The sequence below is a fragment of the Chrysemys picta genome, chromosome 2, assembly GCF_011386835.1.
Source record: "Chrysemys picta bellii isolate R12L10 chromosome 2, ASM1138683v2, whole genome shotgun sequence".
NCBI lineage: Eukaryota > Metazoa > Chordata > Testudines > Emydidae > Chrysemys > Chrysemys picta.
This window is the reverse complement of record NC_088792.1, coordinates 39,117,199-39,140,792: the sequence shown is the minus strand read 5'-3', so window position 1 is coordinate 39,140,792 and position 23,594 is coordinate 39,117,199. Positions and strand designations below refer to the sequence as shown.

Sequence of the window (23,594 nt, the reverse complement as noted above, 5' to 3'; positions counted from 1 at the left end):
TGTAGAATTTGGTATTGGAGAGTTGTCTGGCAGCCTCCCTCTGGTAGTCAGACCTGTTCATGATGACAACAGCACCTCCTTTATCAGCCTCTTTGATGATAATGTCAGGGTGGTTTCTGAGGCTGTGGATGGCATTGCATTCTGCACGACTTAGGTTATGAGGCAAGCGATGTTGTTTTTCCACAATTTCTGCCTGTGCACGTCGGCGGAAGCATTCTATGTATAGGTCCAGACTGTCATTTCGACCCTCAGGAGGAGTCCATGTGGAGTTCTTCTTCCTATGTTGTTGGTGGGAGGGTATCTGTGTATCAGTGCGCTGCTCAGTGTTATCTTGAAAGTATTCTTTGAGTCGGAGGCGGTGAAAGTAGGCTTCCAGATCACCGCAGAACTGTATCATGTTCGTGGGAGAGCTGGGGCAAAAAGAGAGTCCCCGAGATAGGACAGACTCTTCTGCTGGGTTGAGTGTGTAGCTGGATAAATTGACGATATTGCTGGGTGAGTTAGGGGTACCCCTGTTGTGGCCCCATGTGGCAGGTAGGATTTTAGACAGCTTACGGTCCTTTTTCCTTTGTAGAGAGGTGAAGTGTGTAATGTAGATCTCCTGTCTTATTTTAGTAAAGTCCATTTGTGTGGAGGGTTGGTTATTTATGAAAGTCTCCAGGTTGGAGAGCTCTTTCTTGAAGTTTTTCTGTTTGCTGTATAGGATGCTGATCAGGTGGTTCCTCAGTTTCTTTGATAGTGTATGGCATAATCTCTCACTGTGGTCTGTGCAGTATGTAGATAGCAATGGATTTTTCACCTTCAGTCCATTTGGTATGATGTCCATCCGTTTGCATTTGGAAAGGAAGATGATATCAGGATTAAACAAAGACTGTGAATGGCTATCCAACTACAGAAGCAGTTTCTCCTCCCTTGGTGTTCACACCTCAACTGCTAGCAGAGCACCTCACCCTCCCTGATTGAACTAACCTCGTTATCTCCATACTGATTTATACCTGCCTCTGGAGATTTCCATTACTTGCATCTGAAGAAGTGAGGTTTTACCCACGAAAGCTTATGCTCCCAATACTTCTGTTAGTCTTAAAGGTGCCACAGGACCCTCTCTTGCTTTCTATGGACTATAGTATCTAGGGTGACCAGACAGCAAGTGTGAAAAATCGGGACGGGGGTGGGGGGTAATAGGAGCCTATATAAGAAAATGACCCAAAAATCGGGACTGTCCCTATAAAATTGGGACATCTGGTCACCCTAATAGTATCTCTTCTTTTTCCTTCACATTTCTCTCACTGACATTTAAGGTATTACCTACCTCAGAGGAGTGATTCTAAGGCTTAATGTTTTAAACCAAGTAGAACATATGTGACCAAATTCATGACTGATTGAAGAGGGTGCATCTTCCACTGAAGTCAATTAGGGCTGTGTCTGCTTACAGCAAGAGTGAAATTGGACTGTAGAATTAGTAAGAACTATGTAAGAACTATTATTATTTCATAACAGAGCAAGGCAATGTTTTTCACCCAAAACTTTTTTTGCAAGAAAAATGCAGATTCAGGTTGACCAAAATAATTTGCAAATTTTGATTGAATTTGCCAAATTGTTTCAGTTTAAAAATAATAGAAAAAAGTTCCCAAAAAATCTAAATGTTTTGTTTTGACATTTTTAAAATGAAACATTTTGATATTTCAGTTCAATATTCCTTTCTGTTTAGGATTTTCCTGCAGTTTTATTTTTAAAAAGATTAAAGAAACTGGAAAATAAAACAAACCATTTTGTTGTGGGTTAATCTGAAATGTTTTGAGGGTTGTTGCTTTTTTTCAATTTTTCAGTTCAGCCACCAAATCAAATATTATTTATTCACAGCTCTTTTTCTTAACTCCTTTCACAAACAAACATTAAACAGAGATGATATTGTCCCACTTGTATTATTTTTCACAGAGGTCCTGCGTGCACAAACCCCTTTGTATGATGGGAATCTCTAAGGAGATGCCAGAGGTAGCGGATACAATTGCCCACTGGTAACCATGAACAAAAAGCACCTTTCAGGATCCTCTCTTCAAAGAGCTCTTTCATAGCAGTGTACAACAAAACTAAATACTATGGTACACTTCATAAGACAGCTTGAAATATTTTAACCCTATTCTATTATCTACAATAAACCAGTATGTTCTTTAAACTCTCTAAGCAAATGACAAGGCTCTCTCAATGAAGGGTCATCATGTCTAAAATTCACTACTTGTAACAGTCCTCCAAGAGTATGAGGCGCTCCAGATCACCAAGCAAAAGATATTTTATTGTTTTAAATAGTATTTTTGCCTAACAGTTTTATATAACTGATGTACCTTATGTAAATAAGCATGCAGCTATGGCACTGAGAGGCATTATAGAAATTAATAAAATAATTGACATGACAACCTTTTTGCAGTAAAATGTGTTTATACACTGAAAAGTAACTATGTAAAAATGACTGTAGGTTCTGCTCCCTATACATATTTACAGTCAGACTGTACCTGCTAATTTTAGTGGCAGGAAGTATTTACTGTTTTGCACTTGTTTGCACTGCAGAGGTAACACAGAATTAACCAGATTCTATGCCCACATCAACAGATTTATTTATTGAGTTGCAATCTCTGCTAACAACTGGAGAACTTGGCATAGATGAAGTCTCTTCAGCTCAATTGTTTATTTCTTCCTCCACTCACAAGTCCCATCTAGTATCTTTCTATCCACGGCAGATGTGATCTAGATTTCCTTGTCCAATGACACTTTCACCTTTAACCAGTTACTGCTCTGAGAAAACTGCCCAATAACTGGGTGATGCTTGACTATTTGTGGAGCTATGTAAACTGATACCAGTCTAATTTTCCTCCCTTAGTTCATCTACATCTGCCACTACCAAAAGAGATGTTTCTTTAGTATATTTGTTTGATTGCACGGATGAAAGTAATGCTGCAAACGCTTCCACGGTGCATATTCCTGCTTCTTGAAAATAAAAAAAAGATAAGATCGCTTCTCTCTGTTTTTGCTTTAAAAATATTTTTTTGAAAAACTATAGATAAAAAAATCCAATAAAAATGCTCTCATCCGTTAAACTGAAATGGAAAAAACAGTAATAAACACAGTCATATATTACCAATTTGAATTAGTAACCATAATTTTATATATTCCTACACACACACACACACACACACACACACAAAGAAACCCTACTTTGTGTTGAGCAGTTAATTTATATTTCAAATAATAAAGTGCAGCTATATCAACTACTTTACAGCTTCAGTAGAATCTTCCATCACAATAAGAGCAAATGTAGGATGGGGAAATACAACTAATTCCCCCAAAATATACACATTTATAAATTCCTTCATCTGATCTGGATCAAAGAGAGTGTGCATGATTATAAGTAACTATACATGAGTAAGTCTAATCTCATCTTGAATTTGTTTGCCCTCATTACAGAACAAAAATTTATTTACATTGCAAAATAGCATATGCGACATTATGATAGATCAGGATTTTATGATTATGGAAAAGTGCATGATACTGCTAGTCAGGCTTAGAAAGCCAGTCCCTGTCTAACTTTAGATTTAGAGAAAGTAGCTAAGTCCTGACTGAAACAGTATCTTACTTTTGAACTAAAGATCTGGGACTTGAACAGTAGCTAGCAATATACTCCAAATAGACATTCGAGTATACCTAAGAGCCAAGTCAAAGCAAAAACAAAAAGGGAGGAAGTAACTCCTCCTTTAAGGATTTCCCTCAAACAAGTTTTAAACATATCAATAAAAGCATCATGGGAATTCCTAAAAGACAAAAACATGTAAGTTAATTAGTCTTAAATTACTCTATTTAAAATTACGTTCTATGTTCTCCATGCTATGAGGAACACTAACCCTATTTGTAATTACTGTATAGGTTTGAGCTTCCGGTAAAGCCTTCTGATTTGTGACTACAGAAATGTGTTTTGACAAGCCTACATCATTCGGTTCTACATTTTGTGTCCTAACTTCAAGACCCGAAAGTCTAGAAGACTATCATTTTTATATTCTGAGCCAAAACTTTCAAAAACTGTCACATGCAGAGAAATCTTTAGACAATAAAGAATTATTTTCAGAATAAACTAACGTCTTTTTAACTATTTGGGAGCAGCAAAGGAAGTAAACAAATTAACAAATACTGAAATGGTTGCAATGCTCCTGAGCATTTTCATCAGCACTGGGGTTTTTGGAGTCAAAAGATACTGGTTCAGGACTATATTCAATAGATCTATCAGAGGCGTTCTTTCACTTACAATTCATTGGTTAATAGATTTCCAGACCTGAAGGAGCCATTGTGATCATCTAGTCTGACCTTTTCTATAAAGACAGGCCATAGAACTTCCCCAAAATAATTCCTACAGCAGATCTTTTAGAAAAACATCCAATCTTGATTTAAAAATTGTAAGTGGTGGAGAATCCACCACCACCCGTGGAATTTCTTGGCATGTTTAAATAATCATCAGTGGACAAAAGTCAGAGTCAATAATGTTAATTAAACCTATAAAGAAGAAACTACATTATTTCAAACACAGCCTCCTCAAAAATAAGAGGGTATATACCCTATAAACAGAAAATAAAATCAGAGGCTGCTAAGCATTCAGGGTAGGTCTACACTTAAAACGCTGCAGCGGAGCCACTGCAGCACTTATTGTAGACATTACTTACACCGACGGGAGGCATCACAGATGAGAAGAATCTTAAGGATGGATTTGAAGGAGGACAATGAGGTGTCTCTGCATATGAGTCGTCTTATGCACAGGATGCAACATGGCAGAATAAGTGAAGGTACTTGTTCGAAAGTTAAACAGTGACTGATGAAGGCTGGCAGACCAGATGCAGCATTTTTAGGGATGATAGGTAGGGTGGGCATATGCAATGAAGGTGAAGAGTTTCCCTCCTTCGGGAGGACAAGGAAAAGATTGATCTCTGTGATTATGTTGGATTTTTTTTAACCCCTCTCTATTCGGATCTTCTTCCTGCAACTCTGAAAAAAATGCTGTTATCTCTCTCTATATAAAATTTGTTTGACATGCCAATCTGATATTTCTTTTTTGCTTATACTTTCTATATACAATACCATCCTCCATGGAAAAGATATAATCTGTCATAGCCATTTGCCCAGTAATGGGGAGTTCCCTGATGATGAACCAAATGAGGCTTGGAACAGCAGCAACAGCTGGGTCATCAAAATTAAGCATTTAATCACTGCTAGGAACACAGATATTCTAAGTATCAGAGGTGTAAACGTGTTAGTCTGGATCTGTAAAAAGCAACAGAGTCCTGTGGCACCTTTAAGATTAACAGATGTATTGGAGCATAAGCATGCATCCAACAAAGTGGGCATTCACCCACGAAAGCTTATGCTCCAATACATCTGTTAGTCTTAAAGGTGCCACAGGACTCTCTGTTGCTTTTTACAGATATTCTACTCTCCTCTCCTAAGCTTCTCCTCCCCCAAAGATAAGAACTATAGGTAGGGAAAGTCTTCAAAGTGAGAGATTAGTGCAAGTGGGTGGTTACAAGACATCATTGGTTCTGATTCAGATGTCTGGGTTTGTATCTAAAACTTCTGAGCTACTAAATTAAGAACTATTCAATAACAATTCTAAAACTTGCCAAGATTCACACAATACCCTCTGGCAGCTATGGGGTCTACCAGAACCCAGATTATATGCACCATTTGACATCTTCAAAGGACAATTCTCAAATTATGTCCTAATTGTTATTAATAAATAAGATCAAATTTTTAAATCCAAACCAGCCAATTTATTATGACCTAGAATGGTACTTTTCATCATCTCATTGCACTAAAATAAAGTTTAAAATGTACCTTAAATTGCACAAACAACTGGAAAAATCTTAAGCATAAATACTATCCAAAGTTTCACAGTACTGTCTTTTCCCCTACCCTTTTTTTGTCCAAGTTTTTCCCCTTCACAGAGAAATTATCTGGAAACCATGAAACTGGAACACTTTGCATGGTGTATGTAATAGACAAATTAAGAAATTATACTCTAATACTTTTGAAACTTTCTATGAACTAAGTAACTTTCAATGGTTTGTCTTCCTGACCTTGTTTTTGAAGAATAGATGACCATGGACATGAAGAGTTAACAGGATTCTGCCAGTCAGTCAACAACTATTACTCCTGGAGGAATTCTGCACCACTGCGCAATGCAGAATTTGTGCACAATTAATGTTCTGCACAAAATTTCCTTCTTCCCCTCGCAGAAATGGGCTGCAGAGCTGCTGGTCACCACTAGGGGCTGCTGGACCTGGCAGAGTCCATCTCCCTAGCTCACAAATACAAGACACTGTCCAGGGGAGGGGAAGGAGGGTTTCCCGATAGCTGCAGTTCCCAGCACACCCTTGAAGGATAGAAGGCGGCATGCAGGAAACTCCACATAAGCCTGGGACTCAGCATCAGGCTGTTTTCTCCCACTGGATCCCAAGGCGGCGGGGAGGGGGATGCAAGCGTCTGGGCTGGAGGGACATTCCGTGGCTGGGCTCTGGGGGGGTAGAAGATGCAGGTGTCAGGGAGGGAGGCCCGCAGCTGGACTCTGGGGGTAGGTGGTGTGGGTGTTTGCATGCTCCCCCCGCAAAGCCCAGCCAAGGGGACAGAGAAACAGGAATTGGGTTGTCGTAAGGATTTCTTCAACTCTCTACTCCTCGGGGAAATTTTTTTGTTGTCTGTATTGTTACAGACATAGTTGCTGACAGATATTTTGAAATAAACTACTAAAATAACTGAAACTGTTGTGATTATATATTGTTATTTTAAATAAAATATGCAGAATTTTGCAGAATTTTAAAATATTGTGCACAGATTTTTCTGGCACAGAATTCCCCAAAGAGTAAATTGTGAGAACTACAGCTCAGCTGGATGAAACAGGTAAAGAATGAAGGAGACTGAGGCTTCAGCTACACTCAAGAGCTGTATCGGTGCAGCTGCACCAATGCAAGCTTGTGGTGTTTAGATGCTGCTTGTAATTATTAGAACTGGGAGCACTGGCTGTTGGGAGTCTGAAAGGACAGGAAACAGGAAGGAGAGGGGAGGAGTGATGAAGATGCTGAGTGAGAGTTACAGAGGGTGCAGCAGCAGCTTGGTAAAGAGGTTTCCACTTTAAAAATAAAGTCCTGTTGAAGTTTGTTAGTACCTTACCTGGCTGATACAACAAAGCTCTCTAATGTAGCTGCTCTAAGATGACGGGAGCTCTCCCATCAGCTTACCTACTCCAGCCCCTTCGAGCGGTGGTAGCTGTTGGTGGGAGAAGCTCTCCCACTGACATTGCGCTGTGCACACCAGCACTTACGTTGGCGTCACTCCGGGGGATGGGTTATTCACACCCCTGAGTGACATAGGTTATGCCAACATAAGCTGTAGTATAGACATAGCTTGAGTCAACCAGAAACAGAGTTCATCTATTTGTTTCTACTTTCTCTTTCAGTTTCACTCATCCTTGTCAATCTGGGTCCCAAAATTAAATGTCACAACTACAGTAAGAGATATGAAGAAGAGTTTTACTCTAAATAGTGAAAGATTTACTTGGAGATGTAATTGTGTTTTCAATTTCTCTTACCAAACAAAGAATTAGAATCTTAACATCAAAATAAATGGTGTTCGTGGTAAATTAAAAGCCATTACATGATTAAAATATTACCTGTTATCATAAGACCCATTCAGTCAAAGGTCAGAAAAACATTTCCAATTTCAAAAAGTTAGCATTTGCCACTCTTACAATCACATCAAAAGGCTGAATAAAAATTTGCATAAAATAAGAAATTTTATAACCTTAGCTCCCTTCCCTCACCCTTTCCTTTCTCTGTGCACACATGCATGCACACACACACACACACACACAATTTATTATATAACTGGAGGTGTCTGTGCTTTGGGTTTCCTTCAGTAGTTTTCCTTCAGTCTAGTTTACTAGGATTGTTCATCCTTTTATATTTCAGTTCATATTCTGTCTAAAACTCTCTATGATATTTTCTCTCATTTAACCTAGTTTCACCTGCACTGTTCTCTCCCTATTCCCTCAAAAAAATCTGTAGCCAAGCTACATTAACACCTGTTGTACATGCCACCCACCTGCCTCAAGGAGTGGATGTACTTGATGGAGGCAGCAGTGAAAGAGGACAGTCCCAGGAGCGAGGGAGGGAGACACTTGCTGAAGGACACTAGGTAACTCCTCTTCTCAGGAGTCTCTTGTACCCACTGGGCAGTTGCAGGAGACAGGTGCTGACTGGCCAACATTCCCCAGGATTTAACCTGGAGCAGGAACCATGTGGAATGTCTTTCAAATCCATTCCAGCAGCCCCACGCTGAACTAGGAATGGGAATCTGGCCTGACAGATGCTATGAGTCTAGCTGATCACTGGTTTGGGGGTCAGGAATTTTTTCTCCCATGGGCCAACTGGCAGAGGACTAGGGAGTTTTTCCACTGTCCTTGCACCACCTTCAAGCTACAGTAGGTTAAATAGGAAGGCAGTACTGAGGTAGTTAGGTTGAGTTGTTAATTTTTTGCAGCTTGTGGCCAGTTTCAAGTGAGGTTAAAAGGATAAAATGGTTTCCAGAGGTAAAAGACCAGGGATTTTGGTGATGGGACATAGGCTCATAGGAGAGGATAAGACCTTGTGGCCCTCATGGGCCAAGGTCCCCACCCTTCTGCACCATCTGCCCCTCTCCTGGCAGGGGAAGATGCTAGGACTCAGAGACAGCGGAGTCCTGGTGGGTTAGTATGAGGAGAGCCTACCCCGAGTTAGAGGTTATATGGTAAGGAGCCCTGTAACCATCGCCAATGGAACCAATTAAATGCCTGGTATAGGACAGCATGGGTAATAGGCAGGTAGCACCCCTCCCCTGAGTTAAAGTTTCATAAAAATTGCAGCCTGCAGTTTAATTCCATGCATATGTTCTCATTTTGCCACGGTGTATGTATCAGCTATCTTTGTCTCTCTTTTCTGGTATTCTGAAAAATTCCTACCAAATACTTAATGTGAAAAAGGCACATGCAAATATTTGAAACTCTCAGATCCCTTTTATTCTATACCAAGGATTTATTTCAAACATATCTCCAGGGGAAAGGCTACTGCCTAAAGTAGTACTAATGTCCCTTTCTTTGTGTTACTGAGCAGTTTTTGCTGGTAGTAGTCACAATAATAGCTCCCTTTCTTTTGAATATCTTGACAAATCCAACCAAGAATTCCAACACCCTGGCATTCATGGATTAAAGTAATCATTGCCACACAATGTGTGAACACTATTTACTGTACTGAATACATGCCAACTTTCACTGTTTCAGAGGGCCATTCTCTACTTTTTGTTTTTTTAAGTAAAGAAAAAAAAAATCTAATTTTACTACTTTGTCCCTCCCCAAAGTTCACATAAACCCAGTGTATTTCAATTAAGTTTAAAAGCAGGGCCCCTATTTTTTTCTCCCTAATGATCCACATTTATAAGTTAAAATGTTGGCGGGAATGGTGTTGTGAGCCCATTTCTTAATTTTTTCTGAGTAAAACTGGGAAAAAAAACAAACAGCTACCACCAGATCATATAGTCTTCTCGTTTCCAGAAAAAAAAACCTACAAAATTACTTTACCCTTAAAAATTAAAACAGTATGAATTTAGGTTTAATTTAAAAATCTGTCATCAAACCAGTGCACCTATATGAAAAATGTGGCCATGGAGAGCTTTAGAATGTAAAAGGCTACATCCCAACATTTGTCCTACCAAGAAAAGAAAACTGGTAGGAATCTTTGGCAACTGTGAAACAAGTTCTAAAAGATAAAATTGTCCAGAAATTGTAAAGCTATTTCCTTTGTTTAAGAAATACTCTGAAGTGGTAACTATATGTTTTCCAGGTAATCCTTTGCAACAGTTAGTATAATCACTGGCCAAAAGTCTCAACAATATTTTTTAATTGAAAGCTATGCTATGATGTTCCTCACCAACATGCAATACTGATAGTATATTTTCATCATTTCCTCAAACTTCAATTATATGAGGCCAATCGCATGTCATGCACTTCCACTGCAACCAGGAACAGAAGGTGGATTTTATTTTTTCAGTTTCTACACTGGATTCTCAACTTCCATGGTTCAGAGCACCCCTATCAGCACCAACAAAAGTTATTTAGGCAAGTAGCCCACACCTTTCAGTCTACACCAATACTCAGAGGAATGATCTGTTCACCTTTCTCAACGTCAAGAGAGGAAGTGTCAGAGTGGAAAAGAGATTGACTGAGCTGCAAACTAAAGGAGGAAATTTCATTGGACTTGTAGGTTTAGGCTTTGCAATGAATTAATGCTACTCTGGTGTTCAGGATCTCACTCAAAGCACCCAGTTGTATGTATGTCTATTATATGAGTCACTGCCTAAAAACCACTAAATCTAGTGAGGTTCCTGTAAGTGTACCCCAACAATTACAAATACAACATTCTGACAGGTTTCAGAGTAGCAGCCGTGTTAGTCTGTATCAGCAAAAAGAACAGGAGTACTTGTGGGACCTTAGAGACTAACAAATTTATTTGAGCATAAGCTTTCGTGTGCTAAAACCCACTTAATCGGATGCATGCAGTGGAAAATACAGTAGGAAGATATATCTATACACACAGAGAACATGAAACAATGGGTGTTACCATACACACTATAAGGAGAGTAATTTGTTAAAGTGAGCTATTACCAGCAGGAGAGAAAAAAAAACTTTTTGTAGTGGTAATCAAAATGGTCCATTTCCAGCAGTTGACAAGAAGGTGTAAGGAGCAGTGGGGGGGGGGGGAATAAACATGGGGAAATATTTCAGAATAGCAGCCGTGTTAGTCTGTATCTGCAAAAAGAACAGGAGTACTTGTGGCACCTTAGAGACTAACAAATTTGAGCATAAGCTTTCATGGGCTACCGCCCACTTCTTCAGATGCATAGAATGGAACATATATTGAGGAGATATATATACACATACAGAGAGCATGAAAAGGTGGGAGTTGTCTTACCAACTCTGAGAGACCATTAAGTAAGAGAAAAAACTTTTGAAGTGATAATCAAGATAGCCCAGTACAGTTTGATAAGAAGTGTGAGAATACTTACATGGGGAGATAGATTCAATGTTTGTAATGGCTCAGCCATTCCCAGTCTCTATTCAAGCCTAAGTTGATTGTATCTAGTTTGCATATCAATTCAAGTTCAGCAGTTTCTCGTTTGGAGTCTGTTTTTGAAGCTTTTCTATTGCAAAATTGCCACCCTCAAGTCTCTTATTGAGTGACCAGACAGGTTAAAGTGTTCTCCTACTGGTTTTTGAATGTTATGATGCCTGATGTCAGATTTGTGTCCATTTATTCTTTTGCGTAGAGACTGTCCGGTTTGGCCAAAGTACATGGCAGAGGAGCATTGCTGGCACATGATGGGAAATAGTTTACTTTGTGTAATGACCCATCCATTCCCAGTCTTTATTCAAGCCTAATTTAATGGTGTCCAGTTTGAAAATTAATTCCAATTCAGCAGTCTCTCATTGGAGTCTGTTTTTGAAGTTTTTTTGTTGTAAAATTGTGACTTTTAAGTCTGTAATTGAGTGACCAGGGAGATTGAAGTTGTTCTCCAACTGGTTTTTGAATGTTATAATTCTTGATGTCTGATTTGTGTCCATTTATTCTTTTACGTACAGACTGTCCAGTTTGGCCACTGTACATGGCGGAGGGGCATTGCTGGCACATGATAGCATATATCACATTGGTAGATGTGCAGATGAACGAGCCTCTGATAGTGTGACTGATGGGATTAGGTCCTACGATGGTGTCCCCTGAATAGATATGTGGACAGAGTTGGCAATGGGCTTTGTTGCAAGGATAGGTTCCTGGGTTAGTGTTTTTGTTGTGTGGTTGCTGGTGAGTATTTGTTTCAGGTTTGGGGGCTGTCTGTAAGCAAGGCCTGGCCTGTCTCCCAAGATCTGTGAGAGTGTTGGATCATGCTTCAGGATAGGTTGTAGATCCTTGATGATGCACTGGAGAGGTTTTAGTTGGGGGCTGAAGGTGACGGCCTGTGGCGTTCTGTTACTTTCTTTGTTGGGCCTGTCCTGTAGTAGGTGACGTCTGGGTACTTTTCTGGCTCTGTCAATCTGTTTCTTCACTTCATCAGGTGGGTATTGTAGTTGTAAGAACGCTTGATAGAGATCTTGTAGGTGTTTGTCTCTGACTGAGGTGTTGAAGCAAATGCGATTGTATCACAGACAATGGTAGAGCTTGGCTGTAGACAATGGATTGTGTGGTGTGGTCTGGATGAAAGCTGGAGGCATGTAGGTAAGTATAGCAGTCAGTAGGTTTCTGGTATAGGGTGGTGTTTATGTGACCATCGCTTATTAGCACTGTAGTGTCCAGGAAGTGGATCTCTTGTGTGGACTAGTCCAGGCTGAGGTTGATGGTGGGGTGGAAATTGTTGAAATCCTGGTGGAATTCCTCAAGGGCTTCTTTTCCATGGGTCCAGATGATGAAGATGTCATCAATGTAGCGCAAGCAGAGTAGGGGCATTAGGGGACGAGAGCTGAGGAAGCGCTATTCTAAGTCAGCCATAAAAATGTTGGCATACTGTGGGGCCATTCGGGTACCCATACCAATACAACATTATTTATAAGTAGCTCTGCCAAGATTGTGATCTATCTGGATCTTCAAGGCAAGAGTGTTTCCAAGGACGTAACAAGTAAATAGCTCTGCATATTTATTACCACTATGAGACGATCTCCCTGATGCTGTCATTTTCCATTATACTTCATCCATTTTGAAAACTCAAGGGGACTCAAAGTTGGAATATTTTCCTTCATGCATAACAGAACACAGAGTTTATCATATCATTCAACATTCCTGAGAAAACTTCTTATGAGACAAAATATCAGCACTGGAGTACAGATCATCAAAACGGAATTGTCAACAACCATATCAATACAGCAATAAGGATTTTACAAATGTGGCAAAGATTAATTTAAAGGACACTTTGAAAAAACAAAACAAAAAATGGGAATTCAAGTGGTCTAGAATTTTCAATGCCCATAACATCAAGTGACAATACCACTAGCAGAATATACCATCAGACATCATACAGGAACTACAGATGTTCCAGTTTCTTCCACTTATCAATGCTTGACTCATTCAACTAAATGGATCTGGAATTACAACACAAGTTCCTCCATTTTTATTGCTCTGCTACCTAAGTATTTTAGAAAACACAACTAAGGTGAATCTTGAGCAGTCTCTTAGCCCTTAGTTCCCACAGTTACACCTGATAAGAAACATTAAGCTTCTACTGAGTATCACCACAGGAAGAGATACTGTCAAGCAACTGAGTTCTTACCATTACTGAAATTCCTGCTCAAATTGTCCTAATATTCTCTCTCAATATCCACATAATGCTAAGAATTTTCACTCTTCTTCCTGTGATTACAGCTCCTGAGGGACTGTTTCCCCACACCCACTTACTTACCTGAAAAAAAAAAATATCTACACCAGAGGTTTTCAAACGATGCCCCTCCTTCCCCCCCAACCCCGCCCTGGGGAGCTCGAGGAACATTCGGGAAAGCAAACACACCTCCACCCTCTGACTCACCTCAGTGGGCCACCCAGCCTGTGGGTCAGTGTTAACATCTGCCGAGCCACACCGATTTCCACTCCCAGCAGCCTCTGCACCCAGCACTGGCTCCTCCCCCAGAGACCATCGCATGCGCCTTCCCCCACCTGAAACCCGGGGGGGGGGGGGTAGAGATATTGTCCCCGCCCTACCAGTGCAGCCTGATTGTAAGGTAGAAGCTGCCCACTGCTGAGGAAACATTGGCTGTGCCATTGGTATCTGTATCTGAAACTACAGGTGTAGGTAATTAATTAAAGTTGTGCTATGGTCTCTGTTAGGTTTATGAATAGACTATCAATCATACTTTTGCATGTATCTATTTTGGTCTCCGTTTGCGGGGCACAACCAAAAATTGTAACTCAAAGGGGGGGGACTCAGCTCAAAAAGTTTGAAAACTACTGATCTACACACTCTGATGACCAAAGACCATTTGAATGTTGAAAACTGTGTGTGTTTATTCAACCCTAAACACCAAAACCGACAGAAAACACAATTGACCAATTTACAAGACAGCCAGACTCTTAAAGGGTATTGCTGAAGTAAAGCATTAGATATTGTGCAATTTGCAGACCTTCATAAAAATACAATTAATCTGCATAATGTTACTTATTTGCCACAGCTGTTCTAAATTATGCCAGCTTCTAATGGAACGCTGGGGCAATTACATCAAGTGGGAAATTGCTGGAATGCAGCAGCTCCAATCATAACTCCTACCCTGGTAGGGGGAAACTGGTAGGAGTGGTGTAGGGCTGGCTACACTGGCTCTACAGAAGCTGGAGATTCTTCCATGCAGAGGGGAAACCCTCAACTGCCCATTTGGGGCAGCTTTCCAGACCCATTGCCCCACTAACGGGGGTTTGGAACATGATCCTGAATTGGGATCACAATCTTCCTAAAAGTTCCAAGCGTCATTGAGAAGCTGGAGTATTATTCCTGTTTTTCTATTTCTTCTACAACTTTGAAGCTGATGGTGATTGCAGAAAATGTTTTGAACTCCACAATGTGTCTTAAGGATCATGTCTTCTTCAACAAGCAGTGTGCTGATATGTCAGAAATTTAGAACAATTGTACCTAAGATGTTCTCATCTTTTCCATTTTATTTCCATTGTTTGAGCAAATGGCAAAGGCCTCTTTTGTCATACTTTTCTCTTCATTGCTGAATGCCATCAGCAGCAAGTTGGACATATATTCTGTTTTCAAATTAAGATTTTATAGAATTAAATAGGAATACATTTTTCCCTGCATGGAAGCTTGTAGATATCACGTTATTTCTAACATTTGAACAAATAGTTCAGTATTACTGTCAACAATTATTAAGTTCTTCCTTAATTTTCTCCACTTTCTTCAGTTACAGCGGTAGCACTGGACCTACAAGTTTAAGTCTGTTTCCAGGAACATAGGAAGAGCGTCAGTCAATTCCTTTGAACCGTTCATTTTATGGTATATTGAAGACTATGTTGTTAGCATAAAGAAAGGTTAGCAACTTGGTTAGAAAATGTATATCTTTGTCTTTCAGATGAGGTGTGGAGGGGGGGAAGTGATTGTTAGTTGTTTTTTGCATACTCATCAATTGATTTTGCCATTTGGGGATGGCTGTGACTAACAAAGTTTACTCCAAAATAAAGCTGATGATCAAAAGCTGCTAGAAAGCCTACTACAGGAAATTACATCACATCATCAGCTATTTTTCAATTATGACAATAAACAACTCTCATTTGCAGGATCAAACTCAATATTCTGTTCTTTCACTTCACTAAACAATTTGATCAGGAAGAAGCCAAAGAAACTGGTTATCTGGACTTTTTCAGAGGAGCACAAATCCTCTCTTGCTACTCAACAACTCTTGACTATTTACATTGTATTTGAGAAGAATTATCCATTTTCATTACTAAATGTCCATTCCATTTCTTGTTTCCTATTATTTCTTTCAATCTTAGGCATACTGAGTCAGAAACATATAGTCTAATATTTGGTAATCATTAAACACTAATAATTAATCTGTCATTTACAGTTGATCAGTAGCTTTCACTTTTATTACAATTAGAATGAGAAACAACCCCCTAGTGAACTCAATATTGAAAAATAAGCTTTATCTAGAACTATGTTAGGAGATATAATGGCCACTTCCAAGAATTTTCCTGACTATAGGAAATCAAGCCCTCTGTAGTTTCACATTCAATCCCCCATGTACAAAATCCAGTGACAGTGGAGTACCTGCACTAGTCACACCTCTCTCTCCAGTTACCAATTAGTCTCATCCACTCCCCACCCCATGTAGGCATCTAGATAGTTCTATAACTTTATACTGCCTCCCAACAGAGTTTACAAGAACCTTAATAGTTTCATCTCTTCCCTTTAACTTTGGCTCCTAATGTTTCTAATACCAAAATCTTTCAGATATATGTTCATATAAATACTTCAAAGAAACATATGTTTAAAACCAAGGTAAAAATCTAGAACACCCAATGTATTAGTGTTTTTTCTCCCTAGCATAAATAGCCCATACCAAGACTGATGACAGTGGATTTTGATTCCACAGGAAGTTATATAATCAGTCCATATGGTAGCTGTCATGAATAAAAACATTAATTAAGTTGTACTGTGCAGAGATGAGTAGACGTTTTTAGATGCTGACCATCTTGGAAGGATGTATCCGGTCAGTAAAGTTGGATGCCTTTGGCAGGAGGGTATAATTGGTCTGCATAGGTTACAGCTGTTTGTTTTGTTAATTTCTACAAAATCTAAGACATGTTTTGTTGGCTGAATTTGTCAAGCAGGAAGCCCGTTTTCATCACCAGGGTATAGCTCATGCTAAAAAAAAATGCATATGTTTCATTTTCTACAAGACAAAAATGCTTTGCATTAAAAAATAGTCTCATATTTTGGTCAGGTGAAACTGTCTGAAAATTTCTATCAAATTAGGTAATGCATACCTAAATTACAAAACAAAAACTGACCCAAGGAAAAAATAAAAGCAAACCTTGGAGATTCATTTTTTAATTCTACACAAATGAATATTTATAAGAATAAGTCACCGTATGATCATAGATGATTCAGTGATTTAACAAGCTTAAGAACTATTATGTACAACCAGCTGCTGTCAAAATGTTATTTACTTCCTAGCACCAACTATTTGGTTATTTACAGTTACGTGGAATCGGCACTATGTTTGTACAGAAAAAGGTAAGATGGGTTGTCTTCCCATGGTTGCCATATATACAATAAGCAATTTTATAATACTTTTCATTTATAGATCTTAAAACACTCCACAGAGAAAAGTGTCATTAGCCACATTTCACCGAATAGGCACAGAGCTGTTGAGTGACTTGCCTGAAGTCACGCAGCGCACCAAAGGCAGAACAAAATTATAACCCAGATCTGACAATCATGTGCCCCATGTATTAGACAGGAAAAAAAAAAGTCTTATATGTATGAGAGTTTGTAGAGGAATGTGAATTAGGTGAACTGAAAACTTAAATACTATTCTATTATTATATGTATTATGGTAGCACCTAGAGGCCCCAACGGGGATCAAAGCACCACTGTTCCAAGCACTGTACAAACAAACAGCCTTGGTCTAGCCTTAAAAATTTAGATCAACTTAGCTATATTGCTCAGGGGTCTGAAAAATTCACATCCGAGAATCATAGTGAGCTGACCTCCATTGACCTAACTATCACCGTTCAAAAAGGTGGGTCACTTACACTGTGGGTCACTTACTACCAAGGAAAAAACCCTTCCATCAATGGGAAGTGTCTACACTTTGGCACTACAGCAGCATAGCTATAAAAACTGTGTGCCACTGAAACACCCATTGTGTAGACATGTCCACAGTAAGGAACAAAGAGCTTACAAACTAAGGCTCTGTCTACAGTACAGCCTATGTCAGCAAAACTTATATTGCTCAGGGGAATGAATATTCCACCCCCAAGTGACACAAGTTACACCAACATAAGTGGTCACGTGCATAGCTTCTCTCGCCAACATAGCTTACGCTGCTCACAGAGGTGGTTTTTTATGCTGATGGAAGAGAGCTCTCCCATTGGCATAGAAAGTCTTCACCAGACACACTGCAGCGTTGCAACTATATCAGTACAGCTGTGCTCTGCAGCACTGTACATATAGACAGAGCCTAAATAAATAAGACAGACAAAAGGTGGAAGAAAAGAAGTGGTAGCATCCCCATTTTACTGATGGGTGAACTAAAGTAAAGAGCTTACATGACTTGCCCATGATCACATAGGAAATCTGTGGCAGAAAAGATAATTGAACCCAAATTTCAAATCCCGTCCAGCTCCTTACCCACAACACAGTTCTTCTTTTCATATTAATAGCACATCTAAGCATGGTGCAGGCAAAGTTCTCCTCACAGCTGTTGAGGAATTTTTGCAATAGAGTTGCTCCTTCAGTAAATAACATATAAAAGGAATTTCAGGTACATACTGCAAGAGGTACATAGCCTTGACATTTCTGCTGTACTAGAACAAGCAGAGATTATCCTTTCTATCAACATGTCCTGATCACAAGAATTGCATAAAATCCATCAGCTAGAAATTAGACAGACCATTAAAACAGATTTCTTTCTTGTCTATAAAAAATGTGAACTTTGTATGTGTACTTAATTGTGTTTTACTCCAAAGTGTACTGAATTAAACTATTTCATATAATCTAGTCCTCCCTGGTCTATTAATTCCACCCATTCTGTTCCCTCTGCCCTACCAAAACAAAGCATAGTTTGAAGTCAGCACATTCACAGATAAATATCTATTACTGTTATTTCTACTGGAAAATGAAGTTGGTTTCAACAGTTCCATTTCTTGTAAGTACACCAGTGAAATGAGTAAGAAGAAAGGCAAATACAGTATCTGCACAATGGAATGGAAAATAAAGTTCAAAATACAATGTAGCAAATACATTAACTCAGGAACTAATAAAGAGGCACTGAAATTACTGAGGTTATAATGCCTTTTGACTTATCTAAATGAAAAGTTAACTATGGCTTTCACGCCTATTAAATGGTTTTAGTGTTGTTCTTCCATTAAAATGATTTGTACATAATTCTGTACTTTTTTCTATAAATTATACTCTTACTGATGGATGGCCTCAGTTACTTGTCTAATAATAACTGCTTTTGTCAAGCACTTCCAGTAGCCTATATAAGTAAATTTACATTCTGTTTTTCTTTTGCAGATTTTATGATCAAGCAACCAACAGGGGTTTCAGCGGTCTCCTACTGATGAACACTAAAGAAGGTAAATCTCATTTAAAATATTTATATTACTGTTACTTAACTAAGTAACTTTAACTATGTGATCAATCAGATGCAAGATTCATAAGTCAAAAGATAATAATTCAAATAAACAAACTACATTTTCAAAATATCATTTTGCATTACATCAAACTAGTGTCTCATATTTCCCTGAAAAGTATTCAACATTTGTTCAGACCAACATTTGTTACTCCTATTAAAAATATTACTCTGCTTTATGTGGTTCAACAATAAGACATATGCAAATCAATACTTTACGCAAATGCTCAAAGTAATATTCACAAACCCAGTACAATTTTGATAAAATTTACGAACAAAGTTTAGAAAACTTTACAATCTCAGGGGTACTCACCTTTATGATGTTCTTACATGATTTTTACTAATTCAGCTCTCATTTTCTGAATTATGATCTCCCATATTATACATATTAGGTCCTCCTGACTAATCTGAACAGTGATTATTACATAATTCTGTTTTTTTAAAAGGGCAATACATTCCTTTTTAAGGATCATTATTACACACTAAGTTCATTAAATCAGCTAACAGGAAGACTAGTACCTTACATGTTAATAGCACTTTTTCTCCTCACCCCCACTCTGAAAGATCTCAGCACACATTAGACTGAACAGAAGAACATCACTTCCCCAACTGAAACGTAGGAACCTTTGGCATAGAAATACTGCACCTACCATGCACTCACAGCACGGAGGAATCTTCTGTTGGAGAGTGGGTTATTAAATATAAATAACCAATTGAAACTACTTAGAAAGTTTTAAGTGAGCAGAATACCAGAGTTGAAATGTAGCCATGACAAGGGATATACAAAAATGTGCTCTTGCAAGAAGTACCAAAGTATCATGGGATCTGTAATGACCACAAGTTATATGGGCTCTATTTCAGACTTCATCCAAAAGACAACACTTCCAACAGCAGAGGACCATCCAGAACCATGCTGGGCCATTGACTGACTCAAAGGGAAGTGTGCCATCTACGGAATCATCAACACCACTTCCTGTAACCCTGTTTTTATCCTGCAACTACTGATGAAGCCTGTACATGTGTAATGTAAGAGGCCTGGGTTCACAGTGCAAGGTACAATCCTGCAGGAAGAACTAGAAACTTAGGGATAGGAAAATAAATTCCTAAAATGTGATTACACACCTTCAAAGGAAAATCTTCAAGGTTTGGCAGCAGAGTAACAACATTTACTGAAAATGTTCATATTTTTACAGTACACAGGGATTTTTACATTTATTTGTAAATGATTTTATCATGGAAGAGGATAAGCATAAGCTAGTTACAAATTATTGGACTGTTCTGTATGGGTCCATAGTGAAATGTTACACTGATGAAATAAGGCGTTTAGGATAATACTTTTTTGACAAATATTTCATGTATTAATACTTTTGGCATGGATTGGCATGGAAATTATCACAATATGAGCATATACTTTAAAGGGACATTAAGGTCAAATTTGGTCCATGTTTTATAAAAAAAAAATACCCTTTTAAAAAAGCAAAGAACAAATGTTTCTAAAGCTTAAAAAATATATACTCGAATGCACCTAGCAAATGTTAGGGCACGGTACAAACAACAACAGGAACATTTTTTATATACCAAAATCTTCCCCTATAGTATTTGTAACCCAAACACAGAAGCACTGTGCTAGTTCATTAGAACAAGAAGATGAGATTGACCAGAATCAGACTACAGACAAAAGTGAAACTGACTAAGCTTTTTTGAATATCAAAGCTGAGATAAATGCAGGAGGTAAGTAGATGGCAAGAACAGCGAAAAGTAAAATGAATTTTAAAAGTATCCAACTTTAGTAAACCAAGGTGTTGTTTGAACAACAGAAATAAGGATTTTTACAAAAAAATAAATTGTACAGTTCCCCAGTAAAATTCTTACCAGAAGTGAAAATTTTTGTATCTAAAATACTGATTATAGACCTAAACATGCATTGAGCTCCGTGTGAGGGAATCTCTCTATCCTTGCAGATTCCCAGTGAAATTAATGGGGCTCAGCACTGGGGTCTAACCACACTCATTGCAAAATGGGGGTTTTATGCAGAAATTTGATACAACAGCATTAAACATTAAACATTAAAACAGTAAATAGACATGGTGATCTTTATTAAAGCAAAAGATACATTGATGCTTAGGACTGCACTGCCACACCTATGTAATACAATTAACCAACTTTTTAAAGCAATACAATTCATGTTTGTGCTCTGATAATCTCCCCAACCAGCTATTTTCTCAAATGCATTTTTGCAAGACTTGACATTTATAATACTTACGCATTGCAATATGGTTTCTTTTCATATCCTTTGTAGTTGTTCATGTTTAAAGCCATTTTGCAGACCTCACAATGGAAACATCCTTTATGCCAGTACTGCAAATAAATTTAAATTATAGTTAATTAAAATGTTTGAAGTTACATTAAGTATTTAAATACAATTTAAGTCAATATTTTTGCAAATTAGGAGAGGATTTTTACCACTAGGATGTTTAATAAGTATTTCTGTAATTTAAAGATTTATGCAACTGTAAGCACTTCTGAAACAACTCCAAATCCCATAAAACCTCTAGTAAAGTGAATGCCAAGATCACAGCAGCTTAACCTTAGTGTAATTATTTAAAGGTCACCTGAAGCAGCATTTTTCACATTTTGATTAATACAACATCAATAAAAATGTTTTCTAAAAATACTACATGGATAAAACCACTAATTAATATGGTTGTTGGTATACTAAATATAAACTACATTTAATACACAGTATAGTATTTTCATCTAACAGCCACTACTTCCTTTCCAGGGTGTGTGGGGGTGTCAATCTGGAGCACCCATCACAGTCTTGATGCTTGTACAGTTATGAAATGATCATGCTTCATGATAACTAATATTAAACAGGAATAATATCAAGGGAAAGGTCATCTCTCTTGCCCTGGTGTGGTTTAATGATCAGCCACAGCAGAATAGTTGCATGATATGCTGTTGAAGCATCTCAAAGCTGCGTCAACCTGGGAAGAAATCTGCTATAGCTCATAGGGGTTTCACCTTTGAATATAACTTCCTTTAGGGAAAGAGAGAAAAAAAGGACTCTATTATCTATTCTCTAAAACATTGTCCTGTTATAGGCATTAGATTAAGGGCTGTTGTCTGAAACAGTCATAAAACCCTGTTGTGCTTGACTGGTGAATGGGCATTTGAATCTCGATCTCAATTCTGGGCTCCCTAGCATGTATTCATAGCAATGCGTCAGCAGCGGCAGTGCTATGACATGCTAATTACTATCTGCCTATTTCCTTGCGATTAGAAGAGGAGCAGATTCCAGCGCAGTGACAGGCAGAGGTGCGGTACTTTTTTTGCAACCTGCAGATATGTTACGCTCTCCCTGTTTTTTGTTTGTTTGTTTTGTTTTTTAAGCCACATCAGTTAGATCCCTGCAGCAACAGCCGAGCTCCCAGGACGAAAGAGATACTCTTGCACCGCTTCTCCAAGGCGACTGCCCTCCTCCCCCTAGTGACTAAACATTAACCCTTCCAAACAGCTCCCCCCAGCATGGACGCCTGCTTTAGGAGGCGGTTTACTGTTTTTCACTCATTTCAGACGACGTACTTAGTCCAGCAGGCAAAATGGTGATACTTGGGGAGGGAGGAAGGGAGCACATCCCAATGACACCCTCATAGTCACCATCCTCAGCCCCACGCTCACCCATCTATCACCTCCTCCCTTGTCTCCATCCCCCACACGCCTGTCCTCCCCAGTGCCCCGTCCCCTCGGCGGGGCGCCCAGCACCTTATCCAGGCAGTTGACTTTTTCCGTGGGATAGACGACTTTGCCACAGCGGGCGCACTGAGGGTTCATTTTTCAGGCTCCTCGCGAGCGGCGGCGGCGGCTCTGCAACTGGCCCCGGCGGTGGAAGCAGCTCTCGGGAGCCGCTGTGGCATCCCCGCCCCGCGCGGGCGAGAGGGCAGCCGAGCCGGGCGTCCTCAGCTCAGGGGCGGCGGGCGGGCGAGAAGGTCATCGGCGGAGGCGCTGCTCCAGCTGACTGCAACGCGGCAGCATGTGCGAGTGGGAGGGAGGGGAGCCCGTGTCCCCCGCCTGCCTGCCTGCCTGCCTCCCTCCACCCTCCTCCTCCGCTCGGTGCCTGCGCTCTGGGCTCCCCGCGCCGACGGGCTGGGTGACTCACGCTGCTCACCGCTCCCGGCGCCCTTCGCCGCGCAGGAACAAGCCAAACCCACCGACGCGCCGCAGCGAGCCAGCCTAGGCGGCGGAGCTCAGCCGGGGCGCCCCCGCGCGGCGTGGGCAGCGGCCGCCGCATCTCCGCAGCGGGGCGCTGCCTGCCTGAGGCAACCTGCTGGGCGGCCGGAGAGACAGCGGGTGACAGGGACACTCCGCTGCCAGCACAATGGTCAAAGAGCCTCAACCCCGGCTGGGAAATGATAGCTGGGCCTGTGGCCCTCGCACGCGCCTCAAACACACCTGCCTCCGCCCAGGGGAAAGGCTGAACGCGCGGCTGCTTGTTGGCATTTCATAGTAATACCCAGGGTTGCCAATCCTCCAGGATTGTCCTGGAGTCTCCAGGATTTAAATATGTCATCCGAGGAAACCTTCAGGAATCCGTCCAACCAGAATTGGCACCCCAGACATACTTTGTATTTCCATAACCCCA

General features: G+C 39.8%; 1 protein-coding gene across 2 annotated transcripts in view; it reads right to left on the bottom strand.

Moving 5' to 3' along the window:
* NEBL (nebulette) overlaps nucleotides 1–23,111 on the bottom strand; it is a 389,302-nt gene extending 366,191 nt beyond the window's left edge. The window contains exons 1-2 of one of the 2 annotated variants that reach the window (XM_005302757.5): nucleotides 22,718–23,111; nucleotides 21,216–21,310 (exon numbers count right to left, since the gene is read on the bottom strand). In XM_005302757.5, coding sequence (XP_005302814.1) covers nucleotides 21,216–21,310; nucleotides 22,718–22,786 — 164 coding nt within the window. In that variant the 5' untranslated portion in view covers nucleotides 22,787–23,111. The remainder of the gene's footprint in view (nucleotides 1–21,215; nucleotides 21,311–22,717) is intronic. The other variant, XM_042857629.2, reaches the window with a different exon arrangement.
* Nucleotides 23,112–23,594: the final 483 nt, after the last annotated feature.